Source organism: Rousettus aegyptiacus, unplaced genomic scaffold (assembly GCF_014176215.1).
Source record: "Rousettus aegyptiacus isolate mRouAeg1 unplaced genomic scaffold, mRouAeg1.p scaffold_m13_p_13, whole genome shotgun sequence".
Taxonomy (NCBI): domain Eukaryota; kingdom Metazoa; phylum Chordata; class Mammalia; order Chiroptera; family Pteropodidae; genus Rousettus; species Rousettus aegyptiacus.
The window spans coordinates 53594076-53615509 of NW_023416288.1; the positions used below are offsets into that span (position 1 = coordinate 53594076).

The 21434-nt window shown below is 41.6% G+C and overlaps 2 protein-coding genes across 2 annotated transcripts in view; one reads left to right on the forward strand and one right to left on the reverse strand.

Annotated features, from left to right (window-relative positions):
- Positions 1 to 360: 360 nt before the first annotated feature.
- On the reverse strand, positions 361 to 1311 carry TAS2R40 (taste 2 receptor member 40). The gene has a single exon (XM_016157149.2). The coding sequence runs from the start codon at positions 1309 to 1311 to the stop codon at positions 361 to 363; it is 951 nt and encodes a 316-aa protein (XP_016012635.2).
- Positions 1312 to 10198: 8887 nt separating this feature from the next.
- Positions 10199 to 21434, forward strand: part of KEL (Kell metallo-endopeptidase (Kell blood group)) — a 114579-nt gene continuing 103343 nt past the window's right edge. Inside the window, exons 1-2 of the mRNA XM_036230773.1 lie at positions 10199 to 10300; positions 15450 to 15548. The gene's annotated coding sequence lies outside the window, so the exon portion shown is untranslated. The remainder of the gene's footprint in view (positions 10301 to 15449; positions 15549 to 21434) is intronic.

The window sequence follows — 21434 nt, forward strand, 5'->3', positions numbered from 1 at the left end:
AAGATACCTGAGATGGGGTGACTTATTTTGTAAACAGCCCTTTTTGAGGCAATGCTGACAATATTATTCTGGAGAGTGACAGTGAAGAGTCATATTTTCCTTCCTCTCAGACAGCCACTCCCAGGTCACCTGCCCTTGTTCCAGTAGTTATTTTGAGATGACCCAGAACTGGTAAAGCCAGAGGCGTAGAGGAGCTCCACATGTACGAGAGGATTCAGTTACCCGAGGAGAAGTGTCGGAGCAGGATTAGGAGAGGAAAGCTGGGTGAGGAAGAGAGGTCCAGGCGGCGAAAAAGCAGAGCCGATTGGACCGGGTTCTGTGGTACTCTGTGGGTTCCAGTCACAGACTCCGTCCTCACAGTTAAAGATGGACTCGGCACTGAAACCGCTTCCAGGCCCTTCTCAGGCCAGGATTGCCCAAGATCAGTAGCACCGAGTGGCCAGCAGGGTAGGCAGCCATGATGATTTTGCACAAAATATTCCAGGAACTGTTGGTGTCAAAGACGTTGGACAAGGACAGAAACAGAGCAACTGCGTTGAAGACGTAGAGAATGAGAAAGTAGCTGATGGCTCTGATGGCCCCCATGTGAGCTTCCATGCTGGGGTCCCCAGAGCCGGTGGCATTGCTCTCCATGTGCAGGGTGTGTCTCCTGAGAGAGATGATCAGCAGGGTGGCCGCCACGATGAACACGGTCAGAGGGATGAAGACCCCCAGGTTGTAGAGAAGAGCCAGGTTGGCCACGTTGGTCTCAGAGAAGTACTTCTTCTCAGTGGAGTTGGACGAGGGGACCGGAATGGAGCTGTTCACATACACATTGAAGATGTCTACAGAGAAGGGGAAGCTGAAGCCCAAGGAGAGGAACAGCGACAGCCGCAGGAGCCAAGGCATCAGCACCATGATCTTCCTCCTCATCTTGGAGAACAAAGGGTGAGTGAAGTTTGCAATTCTAAGGCAATAGAAGACATTAAGCCAGGTGGCGAGCCAGAGGTTGGAATAGTTCAGAAACATGATGATGACTTTGAAAGGTATATACACTGCGTTTTGGTTATAAGTGACCCTGAATAGTAGGCTGTAAGTATTCTCCAGCATCATCCAGATCTGCAGCAAGAGCCTGGAAAAGCTCAGCATCAACAGAATGCAGTCGCCAACAGGAAGCCTTCTGCGTCTGACCCACTCGGCCCCATGGATGGCCGTGATGAAGCTGTTCCCGGCAATGCCAGTGATGCACTCTATTCCGGAGACCGCCAGCGTGAAGACGATTTTAAACCTGGACATGCCTTTATCCGTGGCATCTGTGTTCACTGTTGACATTCTGTTCGGCTCAGATGTTCAGGTTTCCATGCCAAGAACTGGCACCTGCTCTGCAATCTTCTGACCCTTGTTCAATGTTATTGTAATTTTTTTCTCACTTAATGGTTATTTCTAATTTTTCTTCATTTGCTTGTCACATGACTACAGGTTAAAGGCTTGAAATGCAAATGATGAGAGGATCTAGTTACTGGCCGTCTCCATTTTTCATAAAAACCTATTTGTCTTGGGCTTTCAGGAGCTCATGGCAAAGACTTTGAGACAGGTTTCTGTCACCTTCCTACCTTATTTACTTTAAGTCTATATTCACCTAGCAGGACAAGAGTCGCAGGTGAGGAATCTTAGTGGACTCGTGGGCTTTTTACTTGTCTCACATGACCTGTTACCTGCTAAATTGTCTTTGAAAATGCACACAGCTATTATCATCTGCCTTCTTCTGCTTCTTTAGTGTCTTTTTTTTTTTTTTTTTTTTCTGGGAGAGTTTGTATTCCATGGTTAGCATGTTTATGAATAAGAAATTCCCATCAGCTCATATATGAACATCTTTTATTTAGAATCAAATTTCTTCAAGAAAGGCCAGGTATTATGATATCCTCGGATGATACACAGCAAAGCCGAAACTGGATGCCATTTGGGTTAGAGGTAAGACGGACTCAGTCACACTTTCATTGTTCGTGTGTATATCACCACTTATAATTTACCGATCTCACCATCACTGTTTGATCTCAGAATCACAGGAAGTAGCCTGGGAAGGCTTCAGAGTATTCTGAACATGGTGCCGAAGTTGGAGAATGTGATAAAACACTGTGATTTAATTCCCTGCTTCCGTACCCAGGCTGTGAAACAGAATGAAGTCTGGCACTTTAAAAAAATATATAGACTCCCAGAACTCATCTGTGACCTGGTGAACCAGCATCTGAGACAGGGCTCAGGAACGCCGCGTTTGCAGAGCTGAAAGGCCGTACTGCCTCCCAGCCAGGACTGAGGACCAGAGTCTTAGCCAGAGCTCGGCGAGTCTGGGCCAAACCTGGCCCGCGGTTGTGCTTCGCCGTGAGCTGCCCGACGCTGGGTGGCATTAGATCACCCGTGCTATATATATATATATATATATATATATATATATATATATATATTTTAAAATATATATAGCATTTAAATTGAGGAGATTTAAATGCTATATATATAAACATATATATATATATATATATATAGCATTTAAATTGAGGAGATTTCACATATGCAGGAAAACAGCTTTCTTTTGAAAATGAAAAGATTCTGGGTCTGCCTAGCTGGAGTGGAATAGTGACTGCCCATTTACAACAAGATCCGTGTGCACGTTGCGGTTTGTTGCGGTGCCCAGCAATCCCTTGTGTCTTCTTGACCTTAGGCCTGTGCCAGTGTGCTTGCCCTGTTATAATTTTTATCATTAAAATAGAAGGGTGATCAGATAGATTTGCCCGCCCCACATTAATTTTATTTCAAACGAGTCATATTTATTAAATCGTCTTGTATTACTGAATCATATTTGTATAAAAATAGCACCAGAGCAATATATTGCAAAATATTAAGTAAGCGTTGTTTAGAGAGATGAAAGTTCACGTCAACACGAAGACTTGTTCGGGAATGTTCGCTGAAGCTTTATTCATCATAGTCGGCAATGGGAAACAAGATTTGTTGACAGTTCCGTATCTTCTGTAACTTCTCTTACTTCTCCTGGTAGCGGAGAGGAGTATTTGTCAGCAGCTCTCACGTGTTCCAAAGCACCGAACTCACCTCTTCGTTTAATTAGTCCCAGTTCAGGAACGTTTGCAATCCACAGCGTCTCCCCGGATTTCTTGCACACAGTCGTTCATTCCCACTGTGCTGGTGCGGTCTTCTGTTGGTTTTCATTCATGTTTTTCTCTGATTTTCAGAGGGGAGGGCAGTGGGGGCTGGTGAGGCGGGAGGAGGCTGCAGAGGTCTCAGGTGTGTGGGTGGGGACAGGGCTGGCCCCTGCCTGCTCCAAGCCAGCACCCTGCACTGTGTTGGCAGGAAGTGAAAATTCATTTTCTTGTCCCGTGACCCTTTCTCATCTGGGGAGCGAGAACGGAAGCACCTTTATTTTATGGAAACTCTCATGGGGGAAACCGAACACCAAAAGTCTCACATTCTTGGGTATGAAGTTCAAAAGCTTTGGTCAGGTGTGAGATGGAACCAGTTTGGAAGAACATGTGATTCGGGGGACCATTTTCCTTTCACTCCTCTCTCAAGCATCACCATGCATGCTGGGAAATGCCCTTCCCTGTGGGGGAGAAGTGAGAGAAGTGGCGAGGACAGGCCGGAGGAGGAGAGCCTCTCTGTGGAAGGGACCCCGTGCCTGGGCCACCACTCTAACGCTGCGTTTGACCCCAGGAATAGGGCCATTCGTGACCTCAGGGAGGCCAGGAAGGAGAAATCCTAAGAAAACCTCGCAATGAGAGTTTAAGCCCAGCACGACCGAGCAAAACACAGTGTCATCGGTTTAGGGCAGTGTTGACCAGGGGGATAAACACGAACACGTGTCTTTCCCTCAACCACGGTGTTCGACTCTGTGCCGTCAAGTCTCCCTCCCTGTCCCTTCGTGAGGCCCTGGGCAGGTTTCATCTTTTCTAGTCTTTTTTGGTTATTGGCACTCAACAAAATTTAGTTTCATATTTGTTTTAAACTTGCCTTCTCTCTTTGCCCAAGCGCGGTTTGAGCTGAGAGCCCGTCTGCTTGGGTCGGATGGTGACAGGGTGGGTTCTGGGCCACCCATCTCTCTGTCTTCAACTCCGGCTCCTCCAGGGTACTGTTGTGGGGACAGGGGACAGATGACAGTCCCTTTATTTTACTGGCTGTTGTGGTAAGTGTACTCTCTGTGGTCGTTGCTGCTCTTCTGGCCAATGCCATCTGGCCGTCGGTGACTCTGGGAGCCAGGCTGTCTCATGAGAAGCACCTGTGGGTTCTCGGCAAGGCTCATGGTGACTCTCCAGTGTGTTGCCCACAATGCCAGTCACACTCCCCTTGTTTCCCTTGCGTCATCTTTTTATAAGCATGGAGCTAGGTGGGGGGCGCTGTTGGGATCGTGGCTGGTTACACTGGAACTGGTATTGCCAGCGCTTAGCAAGCTTTGCGGGTGGGAATCTAGCACCAGTTCTTGGCAGCTCTCTTTCAATCTGTCCTTTTCAACCCCGTCTGCCTAACAGAATTGCCCGAATTACCTGCAGGGCTTAAAAAAAAAAAATCCATACCCATGTCCCACCTTCAAAGATTCTGAGTGATTTTTTCTGGTGGAAAGCTAGCGGCATGTCCAGAGCTGCCCGTTGCACTTCTGAGAGGGAGTGGGGAGGCTAGAGAACCACCCCCCCTTTGGGGTACTTACCTGCTTGGCGTGTCATATGGGAGGTAGGGTTCATTCTGGGGCAACAGGAGCCATGCCACTCTGCACCCTGTGGAAGTGACTGAGCGACTTCCTGGAGAAGACGAAGAGGACACATTCTTCTCTCAAGTGAAGGGAAATCAGATCCAGAGGTGGAATCACAGAAAATAATTAACATTTCTCCAAACTGAGTTTTCAGCTTGTGAAAACCATTGCCATGCTATAGTCTCAGAAAAGCAAAAATATTTCTCCTATCTTGATGAAAAGTAGGAAAAAGAAGACGACCCTGGAGGTCACATGCTCAACTTCGTAAACCGAAGACCATTTCCACGTGCTTATTTGTCAAGGATGTAATCAGGAAGACAGCCTACATGCCATTGTGAAACAAGCCACTAAAAGCACGAAGACCAGGGATGCAGAGAAGATGTGCCATCAAAACCCAGCGAGCTGCAAAGAGAACCGAGATGTCGACGAGGTTCGTTCTGGCAGTTTATAAAATAAACAGTTATGTGTTTAAGTGAAAAAATCTACCTGGGACATCAGATTCTTCACAGATAGCAAGTCATAAAAGAGTGTCTATTGAAGGGAGCGGAAATCGTGTCCCAAAAAGCTATAAGCACGTGCAAATGTAAGCGTGACCAGAAATATGGTCGCTCAATGTACTGGAAATATGGCTGGGGAATTAAAGATAAATTGTGTGAAAAAAAGATTTAAACATTGTGACATTTGCTATTGCAGCCGATGAGGGTACATATTTAGTAATACTCAGATGTAAGCTCTATTTATTCACTGTGAATTTTAGAATTTTTATATGAATGAAAGTATTTTAGGCAGTGTGCTCACAACAGGCACACATCAGGAAGTAATTAAGAAGTTGATTTTTGTACTGAGGAAACTTTTGAACGACAATGTAGATGGTGTTCCTGGTGCTAATACTGGACTTGCAGTAAAGCTGAGGTTCCTGTGGTCAGGTCCCTAAGGACACAGACTCTGCATCTGCTCATCTGCGTTATCCAGCAGGAATTGCTTTCTGTTAGACGTTAAAAATGGAGCAGGTCATGGACACAGCTCATCGCCTGTAGGCTGGCTGGCTCTCCTCCTGGGGCTTCGGCTTCGGCTTGGGCCATGGAATGTTCTAGATGCTCTCTGATGAAGTGGGCATATCACAGCAGCCTGCCACACTGCACATAGGTCAGGGGACTTCATCACAGCCAAATGCTAAGGAGAGTTGTTGAACTGTTGAAGCAAGTTCATTCTCATCATCTGAGGAAAAAAATTCTTTGCTCATACCGGGCAGCAAAGGTCGTTCTCACATAATTGACCCTTTGGGTGGGCCAGTCCTTGACTATTTCCCCACGAAGCCGTCCACAAGTAGTTATAAAACATATGGAGAATGTCATCCAGCATCGAGTTATTTGGGCCTCTTTTCTGTGCTAGGATTAGTTTCTAGAAATGTAACCCGATGGCCCAAACCCCTTGATGGAAACTGTGACTCTGAGAACTGGTTTCCCAGAGCGGCTTATCGATTTCAGCTTCGGGGAAGATAACCTCCCACAGATCAGGGCTCTTTCGTCGGTTTTTGTCTGTAGCATGAGATGACCAGCGGCGCGATGCAGGACCGCGAGCCTTCAGCGCAGCGGCGCGAGACGCCAAACTCCCGCAAACATCGTAACAGCTGGGCAAAGATTTCTGCGAATTGTGTTTGAAAAGGTCTGTGTTTTTGAACAGCTCTTTGCCATTATTGAACTAAGTAGAACTAAATGGCACTCTTAGTCATGGGTACCTGTCAAGGCTGAATTCTGTGTTCATGTTGAACTTGATTCAAGGTTTCACAATGATGTTGGTGAGAAAAAAAAAGTCACAGATCTCTGGTCCCACAACAAAAGTTAACGCATTGCGAAGGAAAATGTTAAAAGTAAAATATTTCTATTTTTATCTTTTATTTTCGATTTTGATTTTCAGTTATAATTATCAGTAACACATATGTATGCATTATGTGGTAGGGTTGCAAACAAAAATAGTTCAGAAAAATGAAGTTTGATTATTTTCTTGGCACTCGGTTTGTTTTTCTCACGTCCGCTGCGTTCGCCAGTAGACCGTTATGTCCTTGGCTCCTGTAGATCCTGGAGTTTTCAGCAATCTCTTTCGTGCAGGTCCTGTGGGCAATGAATTAGGCGATGATGCTAAAGCTTAGCTGACAGTTTTCAACACAAGATGGGGCATCTGAGTCCTCCTTGGAAAAAAATTGAGCAGTTACTGAATTCGTCCACTAGTGGGCGAGCATGCTCTTTCTAAATAGGAGCCTGGAGCAAACCTTTGGAAAACCTTTTCTATTTTAGGAAGTTGGCTAAGAGCTTTACCTGCCCACTTTTAGGGAGAGTGCTAAATTTTTACACTCATGGTCAGAGTTATTTCAGTTTTCATGAGGAAACTCATGTTGTCTTTCAGTAAAGTTTATATTTTTATGAATAGATCTGTTAATATTTATTTTTGAAAGAAAAACTGCAAATAGAAACTACACATCTTAAGTAGACTATCTTGAGTCGCCTACAGAGCCTGTTCCTAAAGAATCAGAAACATCAGAATACTGGGGTATCCATGCTGCGCGTGACCTGAGGGTGGGCATAGCACGTTGAGCTCACCCTTCAGAGGTGACTGAACTGAGGCCTCAAGAAGCGAAGGGACCTGCTTAAGGCCACGCCACACACCTGTTGAGGTCAATATGGGAACATCAAGCAGTGCATTTTGGGTGGCCTGATTCCACTTGCCTTTGGATTTCCATCAGAGTTCTTGGCAGGCTCTCTCCTCACGCCCATCATCGCATCTCCTCTGGAGATAGCCCTCCTGGGTCTCTCCTGGGTCCCTCTTAGGAAATGACCCTTGTGACTACATTGGATCTGCCCTTATAACCCAGATCATCTTCCCACCTGAAGAAGATTGTGCCTGGCCACATGTTATGTTCTCAGTAAGTAATTCGTTGAGGGAAGGAAAAAGGGAGGAAGGAGGAAAGGTAGGAGAAGGGAAAGTGGAAAGGAGGAAGGGAAGGAGTGAAGGAGAAAGGGAAAGAAGAAATAAAGACGTGGCCTTGTGCATGTGTGCCGTGTGCTCTGTCATATGACTTAGCTTCAAGAAGGGGCACAGGGAACTAAGGAGGAGGTTAACTCTGTGAAGGGGACGCCGAGGCTTTGGGTTGTGACAGAGAAAGCAGGGAGGCTCCTTTGGCGCCAGATCGCTGAGGTGTGTGGAGGAAGGACTAGAACTGTCCTTATTCTGCAGCTGAGGTTCAGAAAGGTCCCCACGGAGATGGACGAGTTAGTGACCAGTGAGCTCGCAGGCCCTTGTAGTGCAGATTCTCCCTGCGGAGCGGCCCAGTCGCCGTCCTCTGCGTGCGTGGGTGGGTGCAGTGAACTCAAAGCGCCCTGCCTTCCTCAGGGACAGCCCCGCCTGAGGGCCGCTTTCCTCGTCTCCCCCCATCTGCCCGTGCTCGACACTACTGGCCTTGTGCTCTGCACCTTCTTTTGCAGGGGAAGGGTGCTGTCCGTCTTCTGCGATCCCCGGAAAAGATTGTCGTTGCTCTCTTTTCACGAATCCCTTGTGCGATGTACTGTGACTTTCAAATGTGTCTGTTGTAAGGTGGCTGAACTTGGGTGGGTGTAAACGGAGGTGCTGTGAATACGAAACGTAAAGAATCTAGGCGTGCAGTGGGTCTTGATCCATGTTTGCGGAACTCGAATGCACATTCTTTGCTATTTGCCTTTCTGTGTTCTCAGTGGCTGTCTTCATATGTTGTCCATTCAAGATCCCAAGTGCGTGACGCCCAGGATCAGGAGGGATGCTTTCTATTTTGACAAGTGTAAGCCACTGCGTTTCTGAAGAGGGGTGCCACACTCTGGACAATCCCTGAAGAAGGCAATGCCACCTGTGCTGTTTGGGGTCGGGCAGGGAGTCTAAGCTGGGGTATAGGGAAGCTGATTAGAAGAGAAATGAGGGAATAAAGTAAGATATGTACCTTTTCCTTCTTATCCACATAGCTCGAACATGAGAGGGTTTTCAGTTCACAGGAAATGGGAACTTGAGGGGATGGGTACTGGAGCAGAGACAGGAAGGTTCCACAGACATGGCATGGAATCCCGTGTGTCCCACCCCCTTTTAGGTAGGTGGGGCTGTGTCATTAGCTCTGGCCAATGGGCTGTGAGTAGGAGGTTTGCGACATCCTCGCCAAGGCACAGAAGAGCATGTGTGACTGCTGCACACGCTCCCTTCCCTGCTAAGGTGGCCCCTGGGGCCTCGTTTGAGCTCGTGGAGGATCCGCTCCGGGCAGCCAGCATTCCTGAGGTGCCCTGTGGAGAGCGGCCAGCCCGGCAGTGCTGGGGCCTGCGCAGCACTTGAGTGAGCAAGAAGCCGACATGCGTTTCTTAAGCCATTAAAACTTTTGGATTTTTTTTTTTTCCAGTGGGGAGGGGATGAATTTAATCAGATATCTTAAATAGTCTAATTTTTAGTTTAAAAACATTTACGCAGCACTTTATAATTTATAGAACATTTTTTTTTATAGATGTTTTCTTTAAAGCCTACTATGCTGCTAAGGTAATTTTTCTTTTAACTTTTATTTTGACTTAAATTCAGACTTCTGGAAAAGTTGCCAGAAGACCACAAGGGATTCCCGCATCTCCTTTACCCCGTGTTCCCTAAATGTTGCCGTTGCAATGCTTGGTTATTTTTTCTCTCTAAATGTGCATATAATACATATTATTCTTTTTTTCTGAACTGTGTGAGAGGCAGCTGCAGCTATGATTTCCCTTCACCCCTAAAATACTTCAATATGTTCCCTAAAAACAAGGACATTAGGGTCATATGTTTTGCAGCCTGGCCAGCCTATTCTAGAATAATACAGACAAACTTTGTGGAGCCGCTAAGCGGGGAAGGTTTAGTATAGATAAGTGGAAGCTGTAGAACAGGCCAGAGGCAGTCCATTAGGGAAGGCCAGGTCAGAATTTAGAAGCTTAGGATCTTACAGGAAATAGGTCTTTAACTGAGATTTTATGACATGATATGGTGTGGTATTTAGGGAACCAGGTAAAGGCATGATGGGAAGGGAACTGCAGCATTCAGTTGTGTGAATAGACGTGACTGCAGGGAAATCTGTGTCCTAACCGAGATGAAACTGGACTTTGTTTCTGCTTGTGCCCATGGTTGGCTCTTACTATCACAGTGTATTGGAATGTTTTCACCAAAATCACGTTCGTTTTCTCCGGGCCTGAAAATGTGCCACTGGCAATGGTGACATTATTAACAAAAGTATAGGAAGTACCTTTGGGTGGGGTGGGAGGGCTAGCAGTTGAAAAGGACATGCATTCAACGAAAGGAACGCTGTCGGCAAAGCTCCAAGTCAGCTTAGGGTTAGGCACCGAGGACGGAGCGCGCTGCCTGCCCCTCCGCCGGGACGTGAAATGACTCATTGGTCCCAATTTCCAGAGCTTCGTCCTTTCATTCGTTTTTCCAAACACCCTCCCACTGGAGCTTTCAGCCTGTGCCCAGGATCTGGTTTGAATGAGCCACGGATTTATTTGCAGCCATCAGATCCTGGAGTGTCGATGCAAATGACAGTTTTCTGTGGTGAGTGCCAGTGGCAATTGGATCATTTTCTGATTTGCATTCCCAAGGCCTCCAGGCTCTCAGGAAACACATCTCACAGGCAGTCTGGTGGGGGCTATTTTTAATTTCAGCTATGAATGCCAGGTCCATCATAATTCTTAAAACCGAACAGGCTTTCATTTGTAAGGCAGAGAGTAGTTACAGTCATTACTTTAGCAAAATCTGGGACCACAGAGGACATGAGGAGGAGGGACTCTGGGGATAGAGAAGGCTTGAGGGTCAGGAGTGAGACGTGGGACAGACACAGATCTGGAGGCTGTTGGCTTTTTGGATGACGTCAGCCATGAGAATGGGGGAGTTGGCTCAGAAAAAGTATGCAGGGAGAGACCGCCTGGGGCCCTTAAGCGCCCTGCAGGTCTCATTATAAATCGCCACTGTTTCTGCCATTAGCAGTGACTTCGAGCGTCCATCATCTCCGTCCCTTGCATCTCGCTGGTTCTGGGCCTTGCCTGCATCTGATTTTACTCCAAATTCCAGTCTAGGGTTTAGAACTGGTCTGCGTGCAGACATGTGCTCTGTGTGGATGTTTTGAATTCTCAGATGAGCTCCCACATAAGTAGGAATGAATTTCAGATCGAGTGTGTGAAAAAGCAGTTTATGTTTTAGAAATAATTAGTTTAATATCCTCATACCCCTCTCCCCCCAGCGCCGCGCCCCCCCCCCCCCGGCTCCCCCTGCCCCACTCCGCCCGATCCCCCCTCCCCGCCCCAATCTACCTGGTAAAAATATCATTCTGGGTAAACTCACTCATTTCATGTTACACTCTTCTCACTCCAGACATTCTCTCCTGCTTCGAGCCTGGCTGCTAGTTAAAGGTGGAAGGAAGGTGGTTTGGACTGGCCTCGGAGCCAGATGCCCAGTCACCAGCGACATCTTCCTGCGGGCAACGGCCTTTCCTCACCTTGACACCTCCCTCCGTGTGGCGCCTTGCTTCTCCCTCGGCCTGCCCCTTCTCCGGCTCCCCCCTCGTGCTAACAGCTCCGTCTTTGTGTTCGGCTCTGTTGTACAGATCCCACTCATTCCTTGGTGGGTGCAGTAACGTCACCATGGCGACACAGGCGCACATCTTCTCCTGGTATCAGGCTTCGGCCGCCGTGTCTTCTCAGCTACTCGGCGGGCAAGTTAGAGTTGCCCGGGCTGGCCTGAATTTGGCTTTTATCTTTTCTGTGTTTGTTCTTCTGCTTTCTTGAAAAAATTCTGGAGATAATGGTGGGGGACATGAACACAGCTGTGTAGCGTGCATGCTGAGAGGTCTCGCACAGATGTCTCTATTTAAAAAAGCACGCTGTGTAACTGACCACTCAACATATTGATGAAAACCTCTCTTTTTAGCTCAACAATCAGCTTTCACAAAGTAAGCTTCCTGGAAAGTTTCTATGAAACCAGTAAGAAAAGGAAATTAGGAGTTGCCACTATTTAATCAATTTGAGGTCACACGGTAGAACTAGCCCGTCTGTTAACAGGTGTGCAAAACACTGGCATAAAATAAAAACAAGATAAGGCAGTTATCAATAGAATTCATGTGCTAGTTCAAAAATTTCCGTAGAAATTTCCCATAGAAAACCAGTTTGGGACAATTTTTATGACCCAGAATTAAGATATGCATTATTAAAGACTAATTAAATCTTCTAAAACATACTTAGAGGTTCTTATATAACAATAAAAAATGATGCATGAGGGTTTTGATTTTAAATGTTAGCCCAAACCAATGCATTTGCCTCCCCTTTCCTCTGAGATGCCTTTGAGGGGAAAAAAGAAAATCTTATAATAATGAAGAGAGAGAAGTGGGTATGGCCAAAGACAGAATAGTGATTTCATCCATTTCTTGGATGTGAACTACCAATAAAAGCATGTTTTGCATGCAGCGGAGTGGAGGATGCTCAGAACATGCGCACGCCAGGCCTCGGGGAATGTGGTGGCTGATCAGCTGGCCGAGAGCGGGAGGGCCCTGGACGTAGGGCTCCGAGCTTTGCGTGGGAGTGAGGCACGGTGCACAGCCAGAGGTGTCGTCGGCATTCCGTCTGGCATTCCGTCTGCCAGATAGCCGCTTTGGTGACCCCTCCCCATGCACACAGAACCACTGACAGCCCCCACATTGATAATTCTTTTCCTGAGAAATTGAGCACATTTCCCAGGAAATAAGCTGGACTTCTAGTGCGGGTGTTTGCACATAGATAAATTCTTTCATATTATGACATTTTAGATTTCCAGAATAACGTCAGATTCTCATCCACATACATAAAAGAAAAGCCAGTGGACAGAAGCCGGTCCTGATGAACTGGATGGCCAGTTGCAAGCCCCAGCTCCCATCCAGCCTTTCCATTTAGGAGACTGTCCTACTGGGGAATAACACTTACTTATGCAAAACAGCTTTTCAGTTTCCTTCATGAATTAGTAATTAAGGATGATCAGATACAGGAGTAAAATTCACCATCTTGAAAGGGAAAGACCAAGATAAACATTCAGAATAAATGACCCCTAAAGAAATAAAGATTAAGGAAGAACACGAAAAATTCAAATTTATCCTCAGAGAAGATATAGCATCCATAAGATAAGGATGCTATTAAAAATAAACAAGAAACGATAAGCAGCTTTTAGAAATTAAAAATACGATTCAAAATTACCTTCAGTTAATATATGATTTTAGTAAAAATACGATAAGTCAAAGTAAATTCTCTGAATGTAGAGCAAAAATCAACGATGAAAAAGGCAACAGAAAAGATAAGAGACACAGATGTTTAATGCAGGAGGTCTAAAGCCGACTGAAAAGAATTCCAGGGAGCAAGATTAGAGAAAATGGAGAGGAAAACATTATTTAAAAAAATGGAAGAAAATTTCTCACTGCTGATGAAGGAAATGGTCTTTTGATGATTAACCCTGAAATTTTTTTTATTGGGGTAACATTGGTTAATACAGATCTATAATTTTTAGGTGTACATTATAATTTGACATCTGTATATTCTATTGTGTGTTTACCACCCAAAGTCCAGTTTCCTTCAGTTACCATATATTTGACCCCCTTTACACTGTCTACCTCCCTCTTCGTCCCCTACCCCTTACCCTCTGGTAACCGCTAGTCTATAGTCCATGTTCATGAGTCTCTGTTTATTTGTCCTGTTCCTTTGTTGCTTTTAGGTTTATACCCACATATAAGTGATATCATGTGATTTTCAACTTTTTCTGTCTGGATTATTTCACTTAGCATGATTATCTCGAGGTCCATCTGTGTTGTTGCAAATGGCAATATTTCATCTCTTCTTATGGCTGAGTAATATTCCATTGTATTTATGTACCACAGCTTCTTTAGCCAATCATCTATTGTAAGACACTTTGATTGCTTCCATGTCCTGGCCACTGTGAATAATGCTGCTATGAACATTGGTGTGCAAATATCTTTTCGGATATGTGTTTTCAAGCCTTTGGGGTAAATACTCAGCAAAGGGATTGCTGGATCGTATGGTAGATCAGTTCTTAGAATAAACCCTGAATTGATCCTACACAAATGGAGCATCGATATGGTTGCCTAAGCCATGATCATTCTCCCCTCTTCCCCATTACAAGTACCCTGATTGTGTTTGGAGTAAAAGTGTGCACAATAAAAAATTAATTTCTTCTACAGGTTCAGCAACATGATAAGGGTGGTAGGGTAGGAGGCTAGAAGGACCCAGGTCCTTAATCACTTCCTGGAGCATTTCTCCAGCCTCTAGATTTCATGTTACATTAAAAATAGGAGGCCTTCTACAGTAAATGTGGTCACATTTGTTACACGCAGCTTTAGTGCAATCCTAGTGAGCCACGAAGGATAAAAAGAAGACCCTTAAAAGTTTTGGAGAAAGCAAATAACAAAAACCTGCAAAGGAAAAGTACACAGATTGCTTTCTGACTTCTAATTCATAACAACTGCTAGAAGATAAGGACATTTAAAGTACTTAAGGGAAATATACTCAATCGAATGACCAATCAAGAATGAAAGCAAAATGTAAACATTTCCACCATGATTAAAAAGCCAAACTAAACTCTTTCATGGTGTCAAGTAAATAAGAGTGTAAGGAAATAACATACATTTGATGTTTATGCTGAAAGTAGTCTCCTTTTACCTGGATCTATGGATGTGTCATAGATCTATGGATGTGACCTTAATGGAAAGCACTTTTTGGCCCTGAGTCCAGTAATCCTTTTAGTAATATTATTAGGAATTCTACTTATTGGTTTTCCACATTTAGGATAAATTCATAGAGAAAGCATAGAAGACTGAACTACAGTTACCGAACATCACTTAACAGTGTAAAAGGAGCATTTGCTTTCAGAAGTTGCAAAGTGGAAAAGGGGAGAAGAAGCAGAAAGAAGAATGGGGAGCGAATCCGCTCTTATTATATGATATGAAGTTGATAGACATTTACTGTAAACAGTGGAATAAGAAATTGAAACTTAAAATGATCCGCAAGTTAAAGACAATGAGAATAAGAGAGAAACGTAGTAAACTAACTCTCAACATTTGAGAGGAGGATGAGGGAGAATTTGAGGGCAATGTAAGTAACGCTTAGACCCTCCTCATCTCGTATGGTGATGCGTCAATGGATGTTGCTTATAGATGGTTAAAACAATCTGTGTATGTATGTATACGTATCTGGAGCTAGGAGAGTAACCACCACAAAAGCCAATGCTGGAAATCAACAGGAATATTGCTTCTGGGGAGTGGAAATTGGGGTGAGGTAGGAGACTGTTGCTTTTAGGAAAATACCTTGTAGGCATTCGATTTATTTTTTATCCCAAAGCTGATATTACTTTGAAAGAATAATAATTTAAAAAATATAAAATTGAGGGTCTAATTTCACTTCTGTAATTTTTGGGTGGAGATTTATAAATAAGTAATATTATTATATTTTTGTAAATATTGACAATCTCATTTAAAAAAGAAGCCACACCTGAGAATTTGTGTTGTAATGTTTTTAATCAGGCTATTTTGCAAGAAAATAAAGCCCCACAATATTATCAGAAAAATAGTGACAAACAGTTGTGACAGGTGTCATGGACTTCGCAAATATCTGTTACTGGATGGTTGGGAGCTGCTTGATGAATCTAATCATTTCCTGTAAATATTTTCTCGCAGGTGGCTTACTAATGGCTTGGATGCTGTACTTGCAGCAGCCTCTGGCTGTGGTCATTGACTTTATGTCTTCAGCCCCCGAAAATGATGAGATGGGAAAAGGTAAGTTTACTGAGTACGCCTACCAGTTTTCTTAGCATCCAGTATGTTATTCAAAATTGATTTGTTAGGGTACAAGGAAGAATGTCTTCATTTTGAATATCAAATACTTAAAAAAAAAAAAATGACCGCAGTATCCTCTGTAGGGATCAGATGACAAATAATGATGTATGTCTAACACTCACACCTGGAACAGTCACGTTCCTTCCTGGAAGGCTTCATGGGGTCAACAGGAATTCGTGTTACTTGTTGGTAATGTGTCTAAGGCACATGTGAGGAGTACTGGCTAGTGTAGCGGAGGCTTTGGCCCACTGAGGGCTCCCCCAGAGGTGTCCATGTTTATAGACTGTCCTATAGACCGGTTATGAAATGGGGGACAGTAGTGCACTCTTTTCCCTCTCAGGATGGTGGCCCTTTCCACTCCAGGTCATGGGTAATGACTCGGCCTGCCATGAATAGATTCAAGTGGTCGGTAGCATCCCTTGCCTGGATTGAAAGTTTCAAAGTCTTTTTTTTTTTTTTTTTTTTTTGCATTTTGCTCTTCTGCCTTTATTTTCTCGTGGAAGTCCATGGACATTGAAGTTCAGAAAATGAGACCCTTTAAGAGTTTCTGGATGTTTTTGAAAAGAAAAAGAAAAAGAAACAGTACCTTGATTTCAGAAGAACTTTAACCTAATTCTTTGCAGATAGGAAGAGAAAGTAGAAAGTTTTACTTGGTGAATTTATAAGGTTATGTGCTGGAGATTGGTGACCCAACATCGGTGGCCATTTCCAGTGAGGCCGCTTTTAATAACAAACATGGCGATCTTGTGTCAGTCATTTACCATGAACGCATTATCCTAATTACTGTTTTAGCCTCTCCTGTGAGGTCAGCATTATTATCCCCCTCCTTTTGTAGAGGAGGGAATTTAAATTTGGAAAGGTCAGCTATTTGCTCAAGGATAAACAGGCTGTAGGTGGCCGAGACTCAGAACTTCAACTTGAACTTAAGTACTCTACCAGTATTCGTACCATTCTTTATAGACTATGAGCTCATGACTATTTTGTTATTGCTGCTACTTTTCCTGTTAAGTAGTTCAGTTGTTTTAAAGGTTCAACTCAATTTTCTTCTCTAAACACTCTTAATTACTGATTCAAGAGAATTTTGTTTTCAGCTGATTTTTAATCTCTAGATTTTTACATGCACTGCTATCTGGACTTTTAAATTTGACTGTAGGTTACCCTTGACCTAGTGCTGAGTAAAAGAAACCCCTTCTGCTAAAGAGCCAGCAGATGCCACAGGAGTGTTAACTGATCACTCATATAACGGAGATGTGAGAGGCATCTTTGTAGGGCTTACCATACCAATAGTGCTGGTGGATTAGAAACAGGTTGTTTCTCGTACAGAAAATAAAGGACTCAATTAGAGAGATATTCTACATTTTAGATTTACAAGAAAGTGCTTATTAAGTAGACAAAGATTTTAAGTTTGGAGAAACCTCAGTGAACACTCTTCAGTATGAAAAATTTTTTACCTGAAATTCAGGAAAAAGAAGGAAATAAACAATCCAACAAAGTATACTTGAACCATTTTAGAAAAGTAAGCATAAGGAAGAAAGTGTAAGAGATTAGACAGTTTGAATGGGAGGAATGTTCAAGAGCAAAATTGATTTCTAAGTCTACTAATAAACTGTCTCATTCAAAATACCAAGAGTAGAAGCTCATTGTAGAATTTCCAGGTGGAGGTTTACAATGCATCTTGGCAAATTAAAGGCTCTGAGGAGAGCTGTGGTGAGAAACCAGTTTACTGTGGTTTAACACAGCTTTTCTTAAACTTATTGGGCTAGAGAAACATATCTGCCATGACCGAGGCATCACACGTTGAGAGTACTCCTGGCCTTTTGACAGTGGTCGTCACGTATCAGACGCTAGTTCTTGATTAGTCATGAGAAAACGTCTTTGTGCCACTGTGGCTGAAACAGACCAAATATCTGGGAACAGGGAGTGGCAGTGGATGGTACAGTAAGCACCTTATGGTAAGCATGGGTGCTTTATAGTAAGCACCGCTCAGTTCTCAACATTTGGTAGCACGTCTCACAAAACAGCTCAGATTTTATATTAACTCATTTCTTGAACAGATTGTATGTTTATACCATTGAAAATTCAGAAGATACAAAAATGTATGCAAAAGTCTACTCTTGTCAGCCACATAAATTTATTCTCTGAAAGGAAACAATATTATTAGTTTCTTATGAAATTTTTCTGGAGAGAATTTATGGGTATGCAAGCACATGTGTTCAGGTATTTTTGAGAACCTTTTTAAATACAAATGATAGTATATACTAAAGGTACTGCTTTTTTGAAAAAATATTTTTTTTAGCCCTAATGAAACATTTGGAAGCCATTCAATATGCACATATAAACACATTTATGTTTTCTCTTTCTTGCCCTTTTCCTTCTTCTCCTATTTCCCTCCCTTCTTTTCTTCCTCCTTTTATGGATGTCTATTGATGGACATTTCGACTTTACTATTTTTCCTATTACAAACAATATTGCAATCAATAACTTGTACATATGCCCATTTTTCATATGCTTGAGTATATCTGTAAAATAAATTCTTCCAAGTAAAAATGTTGAGTAAAAGTAGGTATCTTCATAATTTTCATGAGTATTACTAAACTGTACATGAGGACATGGCAATTGACATTTCCATCAATTTATGATATTGCCTGGTCCCCATAATCACATACAGTGTCTTAACAAAATTTTTGATCTTTGCTAATCTGATAGTAAAAAATTATATCTCCAAATAGTCTTACTGTTTCTCCTGTTATAAACCAGACTGAATATCTTTAATTTTTTGTTTTCAGACTTTGGGAAACAATATGATAAAATTGGAAATAAACATCAAAATTTTAAGTATAAACAACGGATTACAAAACATTTATATTCTGTATAAGCCCGATTTTGTTTAAGTACACATACATACATTTAACAAATGTTAACAAAAGCTGTCTTTAGCTTGAAGGATGATAAGTTTTAATTTTTTACCACTATATTTTTTTTGCATTTTATAAGCTTTAATTTTTTGAGCCATTCTTATTTCATTTTCTATCACTGCCATTTTCTGTCATCTTCTTCATTAATGTTTAGATTTAGTAATTGCTCTTGTTGATTTGCATGAGCTCTTTATATACTAGCAAAATTAGCCTTTTTCTGGGATGTGAGCAGCAAATACTACTTCTCACTTTTTTATTTGTCTTTGACTTGGCTTGTGGTAGTTTTTGCCAGGTAGTAGCTTTTTATTTTATGTAATCAAATTTAATAAACTATTTAATGCTTAATTTTTCCTTTATCATATTTAGATAAACCCCAAAATTTGAAATCTCCAATATTTCTACTAGTACTTCATAATGTTTTTACATTGTCTTTGATCCATTTGTAATTTGTTCTGGCTTAAGATGTGAAAGATATCTAAATTTACCTTTTTCCAGGTAGCTATCTAGTTCTTCCAGTACCATTCGTTGATTAATTCATCATTTCTTACTGATTTGCAGTACCACTTATATACTAAATTCTCATATTTTTGGACATCTTACTTGGTTTTGTTGGCTATTTATTGTCCAACATCACATCATTTTGACTATGTTAAGCTTCGTAACATGCTTGTCATCTCACGAGGTTAATCCTCTGCCTTTTCTTTTCAGTTTTCAGAATGTTTCTGGCTTTTCTTGCTTTATTTCTGCAAATAATGTTTATAATCAGCTTGTTTAGAAAATTTTTGGCATGTGTGTTAAAATACACCAAGTATTGATTTATTTATGGAAAATTATTAATAAATTATTAGTAAATGCATAATTAGTAAACAAAATGTTATTTATTTATGACACTGAGTTTTTCTACTCAACAATATGATGGGTAGCCCTTCTTTCTACATGTTCAGTTCTTCCGTTTGATACCTCAGAGGCATTTTAAAGTAGTCTTCATATAGATCTTGCTTGTTTTTTGTTAACATTATTGTATTTTATCTTTTTTTACTTTTTATAAGGATTTCCCCCTTCTATATTTCATGCTCTTACTGTTCATAATAATTTTTCTGTTTCTTTTAAGTTCTTATATTTATGCCATCATATCATCTGCACAGAATAATACTTCTTTTATCTTCTGATTTTTAAAACTACTTTTATTTCTCTTTTCTAATTATATTAGTTTCTAGGAACTACATTAATTAATAGGGTAAAACTGAATGTTTTTGTCTTTTTCCTTAATTTAATAGAAATAATAATGTTTCCTCCTTAGGAATGATGCTGGCTATTAGGGTGATTATAGATGTATCTTATTATGGCAAGAACTTATTTATCTGTTCTTTTTTTATTAAAATTTAAATTAAAAATAATTGGAATGGATGTTGAATTTTCCCATTTTAAAAAAGCATTTGTGAAAATTATTACATGATTTTTCTCCTTAGTGTTGTTAATATGATAAGTTACATTGATATATTTTCTAATGCTAAGCCATCCTTACTTTTATGGAATAAATCTGTATTTTGATTTCTTTGTTAAATTTTATGTAGTATTTTTGCATAAATATCGGTAGGTGAGGTTTCTTTGTAGTTTTCTCGGAGATAATTTTTATTACGTTTTGATAATCCTATTTACTTTATGAAACAAATTTGGAAGCTTCCCTTAATTTTTATGCTGTGAACAATGTACATAGCCTTGAAATGATCTGCTTTTTAAAAGTCCGTGGAATTTCTTCGTGAAAACATTTGATCCTGGCAATTTTGGGGTTGTGGCTCTTAACAATATTTCTAGTTCAACTGAGTGATTATTCTATTTGGATTTTGTTTTGTACCTCTCTTGGAGTCAATTTTAGTAAATTACATTTTTCTAGTAACACCTATCTTATCTAGGTTTTCAAACTTACACGGAGTTGAACAAGATAGTTTCCTAAAGAGTATTGTAATTTCTCTAAATAGTTGTGATTTTTCCTTTATTTCTTATTTTGTGTGTCTTATGATTTTTGTCTTTCTCAATTATGTAAGCAAATACTACTAATTTTGTTTTTTTCAGCGAGCCAATTCTTATTTTTAATTCTCTCTTTTCTGATCTTGAATTTATGAAACCGATATTTAATGAATTGTGTTTTCCTTTTCATTTCCTCAGGTTTACTTTGTCATTCTTCTTCTAAATTCTTGGTTCGGGTTTATGATTTTTAAAATTATTTCTTCTTTAAACCTTATTCACTCACACAGACCCTCCCTGGTTGGGCTGATGTGTCACCGCCACCCCCGCCGCCACCACCACAGCTTGTTTATCCCGTTTTATTTCCGTGCTTTCCCACGAAAACGGATCTGTGATGACAAGAGCCCAGTTTATTTTGCTCAATACTGTATACCTAGCACTTAGAGTAGCGCCTGCCATATTGGTGTTCAGCCCGTAATTGTTACATTAATAAATAAACAATCCTCTAATTATATATGTAACATAATAGAAATAGAGGACAAATTGATTAATTGAATGAAGGGTGTGGGCAGAGTGAAAACAGACTCATAGTTGGTTTTCAGAATTCTAGCTTCATCAATGGAAAACACTGCAGTGCTATTTAATATTAGGAAGTTGGAGAAAACTGGAGGAAGAATGTATTTGGGGAGAAAAACTAAGAATCCAGTTTTGAATGTGCTACTTTTAAGATGCTCTTGCCTACAGGTTTCAATACAGTTTTTAGATTCTAACAGATTTTTAAAAATTAATTTTAAATTTTGTAATCAGCTTCTTAGTGCTGGCATTGAAGGACCACCGAATATTTGAGGAAAGGCTCAATCATGAAAGAAAGAAGACACACTCAAAAAGGAACTTGTAGGAAGGAGAAATGTAGAAGGAAGAGAAAAATGATTATTGTATTTCTGAT